This window comes from Agelaius tricolor, unplaced genomic scaffold, assembly GCF_023055355.1.
Source record: "Agelaius tricolor isolate 1412-34295 unplaced genomic scaffold, bAgeTri1.0.p SCAF_19, whole genome shotgun sequence".
NCBI classification, from domain to species: Eukaryota; Metazoa; Chordata; class Aves; order Passeriformes; family Icteridae; genus Agelaius; species Agelaius tricolor.
The window spans coordinates 4,377,212-4,393,345 of record NW_027269279.1 but is presented as its reverse complement, the minus strand read 5'-3'; the positions used below and the strand labels follow the sequence as shown (position 1 = coordinate 4,393,345).

At 44.6% G+C, this 16,134-nt stretch overlaps 1 protein-coding gene across 3 annotated transcripts in view; it reads right to left on the bottom strand.

The window, feature by feature from the left end:
* Positions 1-16,134, bottom strand: part of TTYH3 (tweety family member 3) — a 76,105-nt gene that overhangs the window by 33,502 nt on the left and 26,469 nt on the right. For all 3 annotated transcript variants that reach the window (XM_071443947.1, XM_071443945.1, XM_071443946.1), the window contains exon 2: positions 4,638-4,807. In XM_071443947.1, the coding sequence (XP_071300048.1) occupies positions 4,638-4,807 (170 nt within the window). The remainder of the gene's footprint in view (positions 1-4,637; positions 4,808-16,134) is intronic.

Here is a 16,134-nt window from a genome sequence, read left to right as displayed (position 1 = left end):
GAAAGTTGCTCCTGCTATTCAACACTGCACTTAAAAAGCCACTTGGCTACTCAATAGTTTTGGTAAGTTTCAAGAAACCCACTTATTTAAGTCAAGAAAATTGCACTTTGAGCTTAAAGCTCTCACCACCAGTGATATCACACTCACAGACACCCACTGGGGACACAGAGCTCCACAAGCTCTTCAAAGAGTGGTACAAGTGAGATGGAAGAGGTGCACACCAGGATTTCTGTCTTTTCCTACAGATACAACAGTGGGATCTAAACTCCTGCAGGCTGTACACACACCTCAGTGTCACTTTTCAGCAAGACTCCAGAAATTCAAGTCTGGAGAGCAGCTTTCCCATTGTTTGTGTGCAAGAACCACCTGCACTTTGGACACCTAGGTGAAGAACCAGAAAAAAATAAAGGAAGTGTAATTCTGAATTTTCTTGCAATGCGACCTACAAAAAACAAACAAAAAAATGTTTTCTGCATTTACATATGATGAACATCAGAGCATTGATCTGACACAGAGAGGTTCTCTGTGCTTTCTGGTGATGACATCCCCCACACAAAGACTGTGACCCTTGGGTACCCAGACAGCAGTCTGCAAAGATGAGCACTAGCCATTCACATCACATCCTTAGAAATGAATAATCTAACTACACCAAGTCATCTTTAATTACAGGAACTTCATAAGAAGAGCCCTTTTTAGACTTCAGGTTCTCAGGAGGAATGTTAATTTGTCTGCCTAATTACCACCTTGCACTTTCACACCAGGGGAAAGTGCTATTACTGGCACTTGATAAAACAGGTTTTTACCATTTATTTGCACCCATTTCTTCCTGATGCCCTCTCCACAAAACTTTCTCCCCACCTTTGGAGCTGAGGTCCCTTCTGGGAGAATTAGGGTCACCTAAGCAGTGGGTGAGATGCTTTATAGGACAACTCCCCATACACAGAATCCAATCAAAATTGGTGAGGGCTAGCACTGAAGCATTAATGGAAAAATCCAGGCTAAGCATTCCTGTAGCTTTTGTGGCTAGAGCAACTGGGAAGACTCAATAGAGACATTTTGTTGGAAGCTCCTGTTCACCAGTTCTGCCTCAGAATGCTGGCTCAGCATTCTCCCTGCTGTGAGTGATTAGGAAGCAGCCAAGCACAGAGCAGCACTCACAGCTCAAACAGCCCCCTGGCACTGAGGGAACCCAGGGAACCATGTTCTAGGCACAGCTGGACTTCACCAGAGTTAACAGCTCTCAGCTAGGAGGACAAGAGTCCCCTTCCAAGTGCTCAGACAGAGCAAACCTGCTGCTGGCTGGAACCTCTCGCTGCCTCAGCACCCAACCAGAGGCACAGAAGTGCCTCCCAGGGCAGGCAGAGCTTCAGAACAGCCTCAGAGGGTCAGAACAGCCTCACACCCCATCAGGACAGCTGCTCTGGCTCTTCTGGAGTGTGTGACACACAGCTGGGAGAGCACAGGATCTATGCAGAGGGCTAATCTTTAATCAGTGCTAGCAGGAAGTCCCAGGTGGATTCCAACAGCTGGAGTGGGATTGTTGGGAGCTGTGTCTGCATTCCCAGCACAGACTGAGCTCAGAGCATCAACACACACAGCTTTGGGGGCACTGTGGCATCCAGCTGCTGCAGAGAGGCAGAAAACCAACCTCAGCCCTGCAGGAGAGCAGCAGCACCTTCCTCACCATGCTGGTACCAACCTGCTCTTGCTCAGGCATGCTGATTTCAGAGAGGAAATTAAGCAAGTAATTTAAAAAGTCAGGAAAAATGATCATCCAATATCACTGGATGTTCAGATAGAACCTTATGTTATGACCCTTAGTTTTATGGTTCTGCATTTCCTACTTGCAGAAGCAAATTGTACACCAAGGATGAGAACAAGTGGCTCAGATTTTGAGGAAGCCTAAGCAGCTTTCCAGCTTGTGGATTTGACAGAGTCACATCAAGTTTACCAGAATTTATATGCTGCCCTTCCAATGTTAAATTATCTCACACATGCTCTGGAGAAGTGCAGAATACCTCCTTCTCACCCTTTCCACAACCAAAAACAAACACAACTACCACAGGGCAGCAGCTGCCTGGGTCACATTTGCTGCATAACAATGGCTAACAAGGGCCTGTAGCAGCAGCACAACTATAAATAGCATCAGCAGAGCTTCTGTAAGAAAGGGTTAGGACCACAGCTCTCTCAGTGAATTGGAATGGATGCAGCTGAAGCTCTTAAGATCACAAAAATAAAGGTGAATAAGGCTGAGATTTCTTCTTTACAAGTTATTCTGTGGTTTGCCTTTCCACCCCAGGCACCTCCTGGCAAGCAGCAAAGCATGGAAGAGCTCCTTGCAGCAATCCTGGCTGGTACACAAGGTCTCCTCCTCAGCCCTCAGCCCCTGCTTCTGCAGGCAAATCCACCCCCAGCTGCTAAACTCACCACAGAATGTCTGCTCTGCTCTGTCTGCTCCAACACTGCAAGGCTTTGCTGTTCTCTGCAGCGAGTGCCTCGAGAGAGCAAACACACAAATCCAGTCTGGCTCCTGAGCAGCTGAGCCTGGCCTCCAGGGAGCCCCTCACCTGCACAGGGGTCACCAGCACACCCAGCACCTACCAGCAGGCCAGTGCCAAAACAGAGCCACAAGGCACTGCCAAGTACAACCATCTCACTGCTCCCTCCTCGCTGAATAGGGGGCTGCTCCCAGACCTGCCTGGCCCACAGAGGGGCAGCTGAGACCACCTGGAGCCTTGGGCAAGAGTTGATGATGCTTGGAATTGGAAAGAAAAGCAAATTGGAAAGTGTTTGATACAGGGCACACATCCAGAAGACTCATTCTGCCCAAGCCAAAACAAGATCAGAGGCTCCTTCCTTCCCTATCTGCAAACACATCCCTGCTTTCAGATGTCCCATCATCCACTTTCTAGAAAATCATTTCCTTTTAAATTCTCCTGCACCCATTCTCCACTAAATACTGATTTTTTCCTTGGTTTTCAGCAATCCTTCTTTTCACCTCACCTCCAAAAGCTCCTATTGCTCAGTCATAACACCAAACACTGCTGACCCTGGCACCATTACCAGCAGCCCCTGGAGATGGAACATAAGTGCAGATAACAAAATGCAGCAGTGTCTTACACAGGCTACAAAATCTGAACATTCCCTCCAGACAAACACCAATCCCTCCAAACCCAAAAGAATCAGCTGTGACTCTTTCTTCCTAATCTACTCTCCCACATATAGTGATTCTTTCTGGACACCAGGTTCTGAGAAAATCTACATTTAGACCTGATAAATATTTCAGCTGTATCCATCCTGTTTAAGTGATAAGCTCCCAAGGACAGAGGGTCCTTGATTTATCACTTGAAAAGTATCAAAGAGCAGGACATTAACTATTCCTTTTCACATTGCTCAAACCACCAGGCAGCTCTGCAAGCAGTAGAAAGGAAGGAAATATATTACAGACATTTAAAAACATACATACATCAAATGAAAGAAAGAGGGATTATTGCCAATATTTACCAAGTAGAGGCAGAGCATTTTGATGCCTTGTGAAGGCTGACCTAGAATGTAGGAATGTGCTCCTTGTTGATGGAGTGACAAAACTATCCTTTGTCTCCTCAAAAAGGAAAAGAAGCCCAGAAGTTTCCTTTTTCATTAGGCAAAAAGACATTTCATATGACCTAGGGGATTTTACCTCAAACTTAAGGATAGCCAATTAGATAGAAGCTAAAAAGTCCTGCTTGAGCAATTTACTAGAAAAAGAACTAAGAAAGTAATCAGTTTTGTGATGTTTTCCCAGGCAAGCCTCAAATTTCTGGCTATATATGATTAGAACACAGAGGTGGGTTAACAACCTTTTGACACAATGACAATAGAACACACGCTAGATGGAGTTAAAGAATAAAGTAGGGAGTTATTAAAAGGATATCCTCAATGGATCCACCTTGGGCAGTATAAGAGCCCAGCCAGGGCTATACCCAAGATGAACCAAAATGGTCACAAAATCAATGACAGGTTGTCATTGTTAGGTAAGATGTGACATATACATACGTGATTAGGGTCCAAGAAGAAAAAATTTTTTATTCTGCATGTTCTCCAGCTTATATACTCTTAACAAAGCGTGATCTTAAGTCATTACTACATTACAATTCTTATATTCATTGGTGCAAAGCTATCTTTTCTAATCTGTTTCCATGCTGATGGCCTTGTCTTCTTCCTTGCTATGGATACACTCGAAAATCATGAACTGTTATTTCTTCTATTAACTCAACTTTGCTTGCAGGCCAGCTGTCAAGCCCCTCCAAAACTGCTCACAGGGTCTCTCACTTTTATAAGCTCTACTCCATTTGCATATTGGAATTAATTGTCCAATTATAGCTTTAGGTTATGAAGTCCCATCCTTCTTGTTTTTCTCTCTTCAGTCCACATTGTTTGTGCTCTTGGGCCTGAGATTTGGATCATTTGTCCTTGGTCCCCAGCTGGAGAAGGAATTGTTTTGTCTCCCTGCTCTGTGCACAGAGCTCACCATCCCTTAATACAAACCCCAGACCCACACACTAAAGCAGCACAGAAAAACATAAAAGCTAAACCCTGAGGCATTATTGGAAGAGTGGGGCCGTGGTTCAGGACACAGAGGATGGGGATGGCCGTACCTGCAGACGAGGGTGGCGATGATGACGCACCAGGCCGTGCAGCAGCAGTCAGCATTGAGGTGCTCCTCGCTCTTGCGGTGGCGGCAGCACAGCCAGAAGGAGTAGAACAGGAGGAAGAGCAGGTCCAGAGCCAGGCAGGACAGAGCAATGCCACCCAACAGCAGCAGGGCCTGTGGGGACAGACATGGGGTCACACCCAGGGCAGGCCAGCCAGGACATTCCTGAAGATTGTAGGGATCCCCGTGGCAGGGAGAAATGGTGAGGGGGACTCCATCTTATTAGAGGGTTAATTAATTACTTTATTATACTGTATTATTCCATGTGACATTGTGAGGAGAAATGTGGTGACACATACCTACCAAGGCATACCTTGCCAACAAGTCATTTTGTGTGCTTGGCACATTGTTAAAATATAAAGAGGTGATTTTTTTGTCTCATTTGCTTCCCTCTGTCCATCCCACTCAATGAAACCATGTTCTGTACCTCAGCAGTAAATAGCTGAGCCATTTTGTCTGTCCCAGTCTGCAAACAGCCTAAGTTAATCAGAGGGTTTCCTCTTTACTACTGATCACAGGTCAGCAGATTTAGAGAACAAAAATAATAAAAAAAAAAAAAAAAAGTGCAACCAGCTGCCTCTATCTGTACAGTTTTTTAATCTTCATGAATAAATATGCAGGCTTATTCATTAGAAATCCAAGTGCATGAGTGGGTTTGAAAGGGGGTGGAATTTATTATACATGCATGAGATTAATTTTTTTTAAAAATCAATCTCCATGCAATGCTTCTGTTAAAGGTAGACCTAGAATAAATACTAAACCCCACCATCTACCATCCACATATATAAGTACAACAAACTTGGATGCTACAGACACACTTGAAGCAGTCACAAGTTAGTGGAAATTATACCTATTTCTAGTCATGTTCCTGGGAGGAAAGGGAAGTTGTAAGTGTTTAACTCCCCTCCAATTTATTTTTATTTGAAAGATCCTGCCTAAAATCCAAAAATACAAACCAATTCTGTTAAATAAAATAAAATTTTAAAAAACAAATCCATTCCAACACCATATCTAGCCACATTTTCCCACCTGCATGAATCAAGCAAAAGGATGCAATTTTATCCATAAGGTTTCTTTGATAAATCCTTGTTACTGGTGACAAATGCCAACTTATTAGAAATTATTTAAGTATCTGGAAGGAGTCCAGGTCACTTATTGCTGCCCCAGTATTGGGAATTCAGACATAGATCTGTATCAGCTAACCTAGAACAAAGGCTTGAGTTTTCAAACCAGTATCTCTTTTCCTCCCCATGCAGAAATTCCTTAAAGAACATTTATTTGCTTCCTCCTGATTGAAACAATAACTTCCTTCTGATCAAAAGGAATACAACAAGGAATGCTGAGATTAAAGTAAAGAACTTTCACAACTGGTGTGACTGTTTTAACGGGGTCTGGTAGGAACTTGCTCTTTGTAGGCTTTTCTTTCCCCTTTTTTCCCCTGCTCTGCTCCACAGGCACTCCCTGCTGGGTGATTATCCTGGCAAACAAGCCCCACAAGGTCCTTCCCAGCCACAAAACATCAGGCACACATAACGAGGTGCACACCAGCTAAACCCAAGTGCTGCACCACAGATACCCCACAGAGCCCCTTGCTCTTGGCTTTCCCAGCTTTACAAACCCTTTCCCATCCATTACAAACCCTTTCCCATCCTTTACAAACCCTTTCCCATCCTTTACAAACCCTCTTGGCTTCCCCATCCTTTACAAACCCATCCTTCCAAACCCTCCCCAAGCCCCCCAAGCTCCCTGGGCTGGGGGAGCTCCCAGGTGCTGCCTTCCCAAACCCAGGAGCAGGAACTCAGCCCCGCTGTGCAAAGTGAGCTCTGGGACCTCTCCCAGCCAGGAGTGGGGGTGGGAGGAAGGGAACAAGCCCAATCCCCCTTTCCCATGCTTTCTCCAGATGGTGGGAGCTCTGCTGGAGCTGCTGAGCAGAAAGGGGCCTCTGAGAGGGGAGCTGCACTCCGAGCCCTGCGTTCCCCCACTTCTGAAGCCTTGCCACAAACGAGCACTCCATGCTCATTTAACTAACACACTTGGCATACCAAAGCTCCTCAGGGGTATTCTTTATTTTTTAAACATGTCAGGCTGCTGTAAGGCAAAGCTTTCCTGCCCCACTCGCCTGCATTTCTTTCTTCACACCCTCAACCCTCCTGCACATGCTAAAAGGCATTAGTGCTGGGAAGACAAACTCAGCTGAAAACATCCTCCCAGCAACCCTTCTATCAGCAAAAAATCCACACTGCAGCTCCAGATGTAGGGGAACCGCCCCCATTGAAAGGAAATAAAAGGAAATACTTAAAAAAAAATCTTAAAAAACAAAAAATGGATATTAGACTGCCAACCAGCAAGCAACCTGAAGTCCTTGCTTTGAAGGGACACTTAATACATGCTTTAAATTTGCATCTGGCCAAAAGGACTTGGCTGGCCACTATACCACAATCTGCATTCAATTTTCCAGAGAATATTTGTTTTCCATTAATGGATATGTGCCATGACAAGTGAAATCATCCAGCAGAGCAGTTATTAATCTTTCTGACTGATGAGTCAGTTTAGGACCCAGGAACTGGCAGGCAGTGAAAGCCTGGTCACAACCAAAGATATTCCTCTGCCTGCTTGTCAGGATTAAATGACAGTATTTAAAAAAGGGGGGTTGAGGCTGGATAAACCCTTAGACACTCTATCCAGCACCAGTAAATCTGGGACTCGGTTATCCAAGGCCACATTATCCCAAGTAAATGTAAAATTATGCACTGGGCCTTTTGCCACAAAAGAGCATCAATTTGTCTTCGAACATTTGCTGAGCTATCAGAACCTTTATAGCAAATGATGCATGAACTGCCCTTACAGGAAAATGGAGACAACTTGGAGGAACAGCATTTTACCACTGCACTGACACTAATGGCAGAAGTGGAGACAGAGCAGTCCCTGAAAATGAGAGTAAATCCAAGTGGTATCCCCAGACTGGCAGGAGACGAAGCTACAGTGTCAGGAAGCACTTTCAAAATAAAAGCTGCACACAGGGAAGGAACCACAGGAGCATTGCTGGCTTGGAGAGGCACCACAGAACCTGAAAGCCCTCCGTGTTGGGCAGGGATGGTGCTGCAATGTTAGCAGCCTTCCCAGCTCCAGTGTGGCTGCCAGGATTTGTGGTCAGTACCACCTGCATGGGAGTAGGAAGCCAAAAAAAAGGGCAGAAAGCATCTAGAGCCTCATGGAGAGAAAGGGGAAACACAAAGCACAGAAAAAAAATCCTCCACAAAGTTGCTGAGGGAGTGGTCAGCTCTTCCATGGGCTATGGTGTTGGTATCATTCCTAAGGACTCACATGCAGAGCAACCTTCAGTTTGGTCAGTCCCTGCTCTCCAAGACCCTGCCTTATGTTACTGGGGATCAAATAAACCAAGATAGAGCCTTGCCTGCTGGATGAAAATCCCATATATGAAACAGGCAATGAAATAAACCAATACACAGCCTTGTCTGCTGGATGAAAATCCCCCATATGAAACAGCCACTTGCAGCTTGCAAATTCCAAAGGGTGATCCACACTGTTAGTTATCCAAATATATCTATGGACTGTGGTCCTGCAAGGCTAATTTTAGCTGCTGAAACTGCACTTTAGGGAGGTATATTTCATCCCATCCAATAGATGAAGTCACAAAGAAAGGAGATCTACATAAGAACACAAGAAAAGGGATGTACAAGATGTATTTATTTCCTTACAAAGGGGGAAAGCCTAAATAAAGCCACAAAGCACCAGAGAGCAGGAGGTAAACTCTGGGTTGCATTCATGTTAAATGTCAAGGTTTACCACTGCATTAAATGTTGTTTGCTCATCACCTGACTTTACAGAGAATGTTGGCTTAGTGACTCTTCTTCACATGACCATGTTGCCTCTGCCATGAAGATTATTTGGCACAAAATATCCTGGCAGCAGAATAGGTTTAAGAAGTTAATTCTGAGTACACAAGGGCTCAAAACAATCCAGGTGTTTATCAGGTACAAGTTTTACCAATCTCAATTTATCCAACTTCCAATTACCACGCTCTTTAAACCTTAACTGCAGTAACAGCAGCACAGAATAGTGAGAAGCTCTTCACATGGAATAGATGATTGCTATTTTACTGCCAGTTGGAAAGTCTATCAAAACTCCTTAAGAAACTTGAGAGCAAAGCTGAAGCCTTCAGGTGGTTTCTGAGAAGCATTGCAGATTCATTTTTAATTTTCCATCAATGATTTTAAAGGTATTTTATCTTAAAACTTCATCATTTCAGCCCACAGAACAAAAAGAGCTACAGCTTTTGAGCACCTCAAGAACACAGCTGTCTTAATCACTGCCAGATTGAGAATGGTTTACCTTAAAGTCAGCTTTTGCCAAAAGAAAGCTTTCCATTGAATCTGCAGCTAGTGTTCTTTCTGTATTTCCATGCAGAGACTTGAGATGGTGATAATAAAACAGAGAGAAGAGGTTAAAGGAGTGTGGGAAGAGAAAAACGTTCACCCAGAAGAACAAATGAAGCAACCTGGGCTGCTGCCAAAGGAGCACTCATCTCTATTTATTCCATGAAGGACGGAAGTCATCTTAGCAAGAAAAGAAACTGCTGTGGGATAGTGTCATGCCTACACTACTTCCTACACTGCCTTTTTTTTTTTTTTTTTTCCCTTCCAGACTGCAGGACATCTCTCTAAAAAGCTTATGTACTCACAGATGATAAGCAGTTATGTTCTACCAAGCTAACTGGTTTTTTTAAATATTTTTTTTGAATGCTGGCAACATGAGGAACACCCTGACCTCTTCATCAACTTGTTCTGAACAAGCTGTGCGTCCAGAGATTTGGGTTTCAGTACTTAAAGAAATGCTGTACGAGGTGTTTGTTGAGTGTCTGGGGATGTCACTCGTGCCACAGCCCCTCCAGAAGGGGAGGGAACAAAGGCAGCCACAGACTGGCCAGTGGAAGGTGGGGGAGGATGTGGAAAGCACTGCTGATGTCAGCACTAAAGCATCCCCATCTCCTCACAGGAACAGCCCTTCCCAGGCCAATTACTGCTCTCAGCACTGCAGGAGCAAAGCTGGGCAGGAAATGTGCTCTGAAGGGGCTTTTCCCACGGCACTGAGATGAATTCTCTTCCATGAGGGTCCCTCTGCAACAGGGAAGAGCTCCATGGAAACAGAGAACAGGTTCCACTGTCTCATCCCTTCTGCAGACATCTCCCACAGAAAGCACACTGCTAAGGGAGTGCAGATTACAGATATATTTAGGGCAAGTCCACACTGGAGCAAGCAATATAGGCCAACACTTTGCCTTTAGCTTTTTTTGGCTATTGGCTTTCCTTTCTGGAAAGCAGGAAATGCCAAGGGTTGTGTCATGCTTTTTTCCCCTGTTTTTTCTTGGTTTTTTTAAAACACCTTAAGACAATACAGCAGACACACTGGAATAAAAACAGATCTGCAGCTGAAACCTGTGTTAGCACAACTCCATCACTCAATTCCATTGACCAAGCTGGTTAAATGAACAGCCCAGTTTCCCCAGCACTGCAAAACTCTCTACATAGGCATGGGCATGATATAGTCAATTGGTATTAGAGCTGTGAACTAAAGCCACTTTAACTACAAATGAGTGTTCACACAGGGATTTAATGTAGTTTAGCTAGAATGGCCTGAATTCAGTGTAATTTAGTTCACTTTAGTGCATTTAAAGTGGTTTAAATAATCTGTTTTGAATTTATTCCTCCAGTTAATTCAGATTAATTTCTCAAGTGTAAGCAACAAATAAGAACAAGGCTAGGTTGATTAAAGATTCATCATCATTTCCTCCATACTAACATTGTGACCCCTTATTTCATAATTAAAGACTTTCAAACTCTGCCTTTACATTTGGTCCAATTCACAGAGGCCAGCACTGTAGAGGCCAAAAATACACAGCTTGCTGACCCTTGGCTCATTGCAGCAACCAACTCAACAGAATCACTGTGAGGGTTTTGAGAGCTGTGGCTGAATAATAAATACATAACTCAGGTGTGTCTGCACCTCAGCTGCCACAGGTTACACATGGGCAGGTGCTGGGATTCATCAGAGCAGCTCACACCACACACCAAAGAGAGATGGAAAGCACAGACTAGAAAGGGTTTGCTTAACAATTGTGTTGGATATTTCTCCCTGCCCATGAATGCAGATCTAAGCTGTGCTAATCAGCAGCAAACACTGAGGTCCTATTGGGTTGAAGTCAAACAACAATGCATTTATTCCCTTAGTTGTTACCAACTCAGCAATCTCCATCTTACACAGCAAGGAAATGTTCCCAGAGGTAAGAGGGTCCTCTAAATTGGATGTTCTTATCCCTAGTTTCTCCAATGTTCTTATCCCTAGTTTCTCCAGAGTGCTGGCTGAAAGCCTCTGTGCACTACAGCAATGAAAAGAATGAGACACTCTCACCAAACACTCAGTTTCCACTGACAGGTCCCCACAGACTAAATCTTTATTAAATGAGGCTTAGCTCAGAACTGGCAGCTTGTCAAATGAGCATTCTCGCTGAAAAGGCGGATTTCCTTTCTGGGGATTCTGCAAATTCCCTTGCAGGACTCTAAAAAAACACACCACCAGGATGCATCAGTGCTCCTGCAGGTCTTTGCCCCAAATCCCAGACCAGCAAAACGTCTAAGAATCCTCATGGGAACAGGTCTTCAGCTTCAGAAGGTTATTTCTTCTTAGTACTCCCAGCTAGACAAAGTTAGAGCCATTAGTTAGTTTTGTTAAAAGGCAAGGATATCAGATAATTTTTTGGGATATTGAGGTGAAGGGCACCAGAAGGGTAGCTGGAGGAATTTGGCAGGTATCCTGCACCACTCAGCTCACCCATGGCAGACCCACACAACCCCACCAGACATTCCTTTCCCACAGCAGATTAGCTCACACATTCCCACCCAACAGCAGCTCCTCTCCTCCAGGTCTTTTAGAAGCCACTTCACTTCCTTGCTTAGAAAACTGCATCACCCATTAATGCCTTAAACCACAGGCTCCTCACAAGGCAATTTTCCAGCAAACTGGATAATGGAAAGAAACCCCATGCTATAAAGGAAGTATGAATTTAATGCTCCTACAGCTCAGGGCTAAGCAAGCACTGCCTGTATAACCTGGCTGGGGCTCAAGTGCTGTATAAATTCCCACACCAAGAGAATTCCCCAGCCCCAGCCCTCCAGCAGGAGCTCAGCTTTGCTCCTGCAGGCCTGGAACTCCCTGAAGGAAAATTGTGGCACTGCCTGCAGGCAGGGACCTGGGCAGAGCCCAGCACGTGAGTGAGGCAGCACTGGTGTCTTTAAAAAAAAAAAAAAAAAAAGAAAAAAAAAGAGCAGGAAATGCTTAGGCCTGAAGCCCAGTGATTTAATCCAATTTCCATCCCTTTTTCCCTTCCCCCTCCTACAATGTGCACTCTCAGAGACAATACACTTCATTTAGAGGGGAAAAACATGATCTCTCCTAAGTGCCTGTCCTTACACTCCATCAAGCCAAGTGCTGGGACACTGCTTTTTTAAAAATCTATGATGGCCATTCATGCTTTGGCACAGACAGCAGCCTCAAGGATTTTCTTCCAAGGCCCCAGCTGTACAGAGTTTGTGCTTTACTCCACGTTAGCTGTTCTTCAGCTATTGCTGTTCCTTATTAAATTTGGGTTTCAAACCCAAGTGCTCCTCCTGCCCCTGTGAATTTTAAGAATTCTCCACAAAGATTGGGCCTTCCACTAGAGGTGATTACAGGCATCATCTACAAGTCTCCCATTCTTCTGCAGAGCCCAAACCCTGTCCTTTCCAGGAGACATGGCACCAGTTCAGATTAAATGCAGCATTTAGGCTCACAGCAACTTCTTGATCTTCTTAATCATCTCTTCTTAAACCAGACAACCAAATCTGAACTGATCAGCCACTCCAGAGTTTGAAGACACTGAGCCCAATCCTCAGCTCTGATGTCCTGGCAGGGAGGTCACTGCAAGCTGTCACCAGTATTTTGCCATTTCTAGCAGGGAGAGGATAAACAAGGCACTGGGGAGGGAGAGGAAAGAGCATGGAAATGAGCAGAGCCACCCCAAAGTGGAACAGAAAACAAATCCTTGTCCCAGTGGTGGAAACTCTGCCCAACCCATCAAGAGGGTTAGCCCATGCCCTCAGCAGGAATGGCAGTGTTTCCATGAGCATAACCACTGTAGATAATGTGGTTCTGCTCCCTTCTGCCATTATTTTGCATTATTTTGGACGTGCTGCTTTCTCTTCAGGCACTATTTTAATCCCATTTATGTCTTGAGAGTTTTGGCACTGAGCATCTCCAGCTGCACGCCATAAACTTGAGCAGAACATTTGCTGCACTGAGCCACAGAAGTTATACAGAATAACAGAGAGAGAATCCAAATTGGAATGGAAACTCTTAACATCACATTGTTACTAATGTTAGACTTGAAAGGCAACTTAATGTTGCCTTTTTTTTTTAATGTATACAACTTGTTCCATATCATTAGCACAATGAAGAGGTCTTTTTCTAAACTACAGCTATTAGGAAAATGTCTAAGTGAGAAGCTCTAGCACACACTTTGGCATTTGAAGGCAGCAGAGTTTAAAAAAAAATTAAAATTAATTAGAAGGAAAAGAGGTATTTTCTAGCCAAGATTACAAATCCACTGCAAATGGCTTCATAAACTGCTTTTATTATCACTGAATGGACAGGAAGGTAAGCAGCAATAATTGAGCTTCTGCATTTGTGTGTCAGTGATGGCAATGGGTCATTTTAGTGTACTCAGGTGTCTCTGACAGGGAGATCCACATCCAGTTTGTACTCAGTTTCCAACCTGAAGTCAATCCTCAGCATAAGAAGCAGGAAGTTTTGGAACAACATGAAAATAACCACCAGGAAAACAACAGGCACTGAGTTTCCATAATGTTTACCCTGCCCAGCTTCACTGGCATTTGTCTACACCAGTGGAGCAGGTCAAAAGGCTGTTCACACAGCAAAAACTGAGTGCAGCTCACAATGCACTGTAGGCCTATACAGGGTGAGAGAAACAGCACTCCTGATTGCAATAACAGCCAGCCTGGGGTGGCTGCCCCCAGGAGTGACCTCTGGGAGGGACACAGAACAAAATCAAAGGCACACTGCCCTACATCCTCAGAAAGCCATGGCCCACTGTGCTACAGCCAGCAGCCCACATGACATCTTCCTTAAAATAATTTGTATTTGAAGCCAGCTTCAGTGCAGTATGTGGGTCATGTGGAGAGGCTGTGAAGAGCTGGGAAGGGGCAATATCCCATAGGAAGAGCTTCTGGGAGCTGGGGAAGGGAGAACAGAGACCTCTGACCCATCTATTGACTGTGGGTCCCGCTGACCTCCTTGCACAAACAATGCAAACGTGCCTTTTAACTGCAGAGACAAACAGGTGCCACGCTTCTCACCATCAATTCACTCCAAACTGCCTCTTTCAAGAGTACTGCAGTCAGAGTTCAAAAAAAGAAATAATTTTTTTAAAAGCAGGGGAAAGAAAGGGAGGAAATCTCTTCCTTCAACTTAAAACTGCACCTTTCCTTCCCACGAAAGAGGCTCCTTCATGTGCAGGAAACATTTCAATTTCAACTCTTCTTTAGTTTTATTTTGGGGTTGAGTTGCCTTTTTTCCTTTTCTTTCTTTAAAGAAGAAAAAAAGCTCTCAAAAAAAAGAAAAAAGCCCCTCAGGGACAAAGACTACCAATACTCACTATTGAGAACCTTCAAACCCATGAAAAAAAATACTATAGGGGGACTAACAGAGGAAGCAGATTAAAAAAACCCATGCAAGCTAGCCAAGACCCACCGCAGTCACAGCTGGAGCCCGTGTTTCTGCACCACTGACAACACTGGGAGTGTCATTAACCACTTCTCCTCAGCCCGTGCAAGGGAGACTGGGGAGCTCAGAAAAGCCTCCTGCAGGCTCCTGGCCAAATGTGAGAAGGGATTAGGGCCTCCTCAGGCTGCTGCCCTGAAGGGAAATGCAATGTGAATATGGAGTTTCCTTTGCAGCTCTTCCCACCAGCAGAGCAGAGCTGCAGATGCTCCTCTCAGCAAGCAGAGCCAAGCTCCTCCTCAAGAGCAGCGTTCTGGTGAGTGGTCACTGCCTCACCCTCTGCTTCTGCTCCCCAGCATCCTCCTGACAAAAGGGGAGCTCACACTTTTTAAATTCCCCTCCTGAATGCCATCCCTGAGCGAACAGGGGCACGGCTAACAGCAGATGCTCTCATAGATTAAACCCCTTGCAATTACAAGGCAAATCTGACGCCCCAACACACATCCACAGGGGCATCAATCTCACCCTGTGGCTCTGCTTCAGCAGCTCCTCTTGCAGTTTCCTCATTTCCCCACGGGGCTGGGGGAAGAGGGGAATCTGTCTCCTTTCAACTGTTTCAAAGCTGTTTAACTCTCTTAGGGTTTGCCTGCAAAGCTGAAAGCTGTCATGGACCACTGGCCTAAAAAGATTTAAAGCACTTGGTTTATATCAACTATTTAAAGACAAACACACTCCACTTTTAGCTTCCTTTACACAACCAAGTTTGGGAATATGTAGGACACAGGGCTATCTGGCTGTAATAGAGGTTACATCAGTTAAAAGGAGAAGGTGTTTGCCCCACTGTGTCCTAATAGGATTTTTCATTAGTTGCTTTGCTTTCCCATGACATACACATCATATTCACTAGAAATCAATGCATTTTATTGGTAATTTAATACACACACAGCCTGCCTTCAGAGATCCTTTCATCCTGCTCATGGGATCAGTGCTGGTGGGATTCCTCGAGTTCCTGCACTGATACTCATTCATTCAGCAATTCTTCTGAACCACAGAGATTGATTTTTCAGGAAAGTTCCCAGAGTTCTCTTAGAGGTTCTGCCTGCACTTATGTCATGGCTATATTTAAAGAAGGAATCCCACTAAAGTGGTTTATAACGTGCTCTGGCAGGACAGTGTAGACAGAGCTAAATCCTATTAAGCTACTTAAGTTGCTTTCCCCCTCTGAAGTCATCTGTCAAATGCTGCTCCTAGACATAGCAGCCAGCTATCAAACTGGCTTATCAAGAGCCATGCTTAAAACACCAGACAAAACTGTAAAATGCAATCATCACACACATGGGGAAGAGAAACTGGGGCAGTGTGCTGTTCCAGTAACCTCCTGGGATCCCAGAGGGTGGAGAAGGCTGGTGATTAGCTTTTCATTACAGCTAGATTGTAACCCACTTGCACACCACTGGACCTTATTAAAGAGAAAATAAGAATGACTGTGTCTTTAATGTCAGCCTTGACTCTTCTGAAAGCACTGTATGGACAATACATGAATGTGAGGCATACTTTTAAAATAGAGATCACACTAACAGGGCAGGAGGGGGTACCTGGCAAAACAAAGCACCATTCAGCCTTAACTCAGCACCCCACAGAGAAGGGGG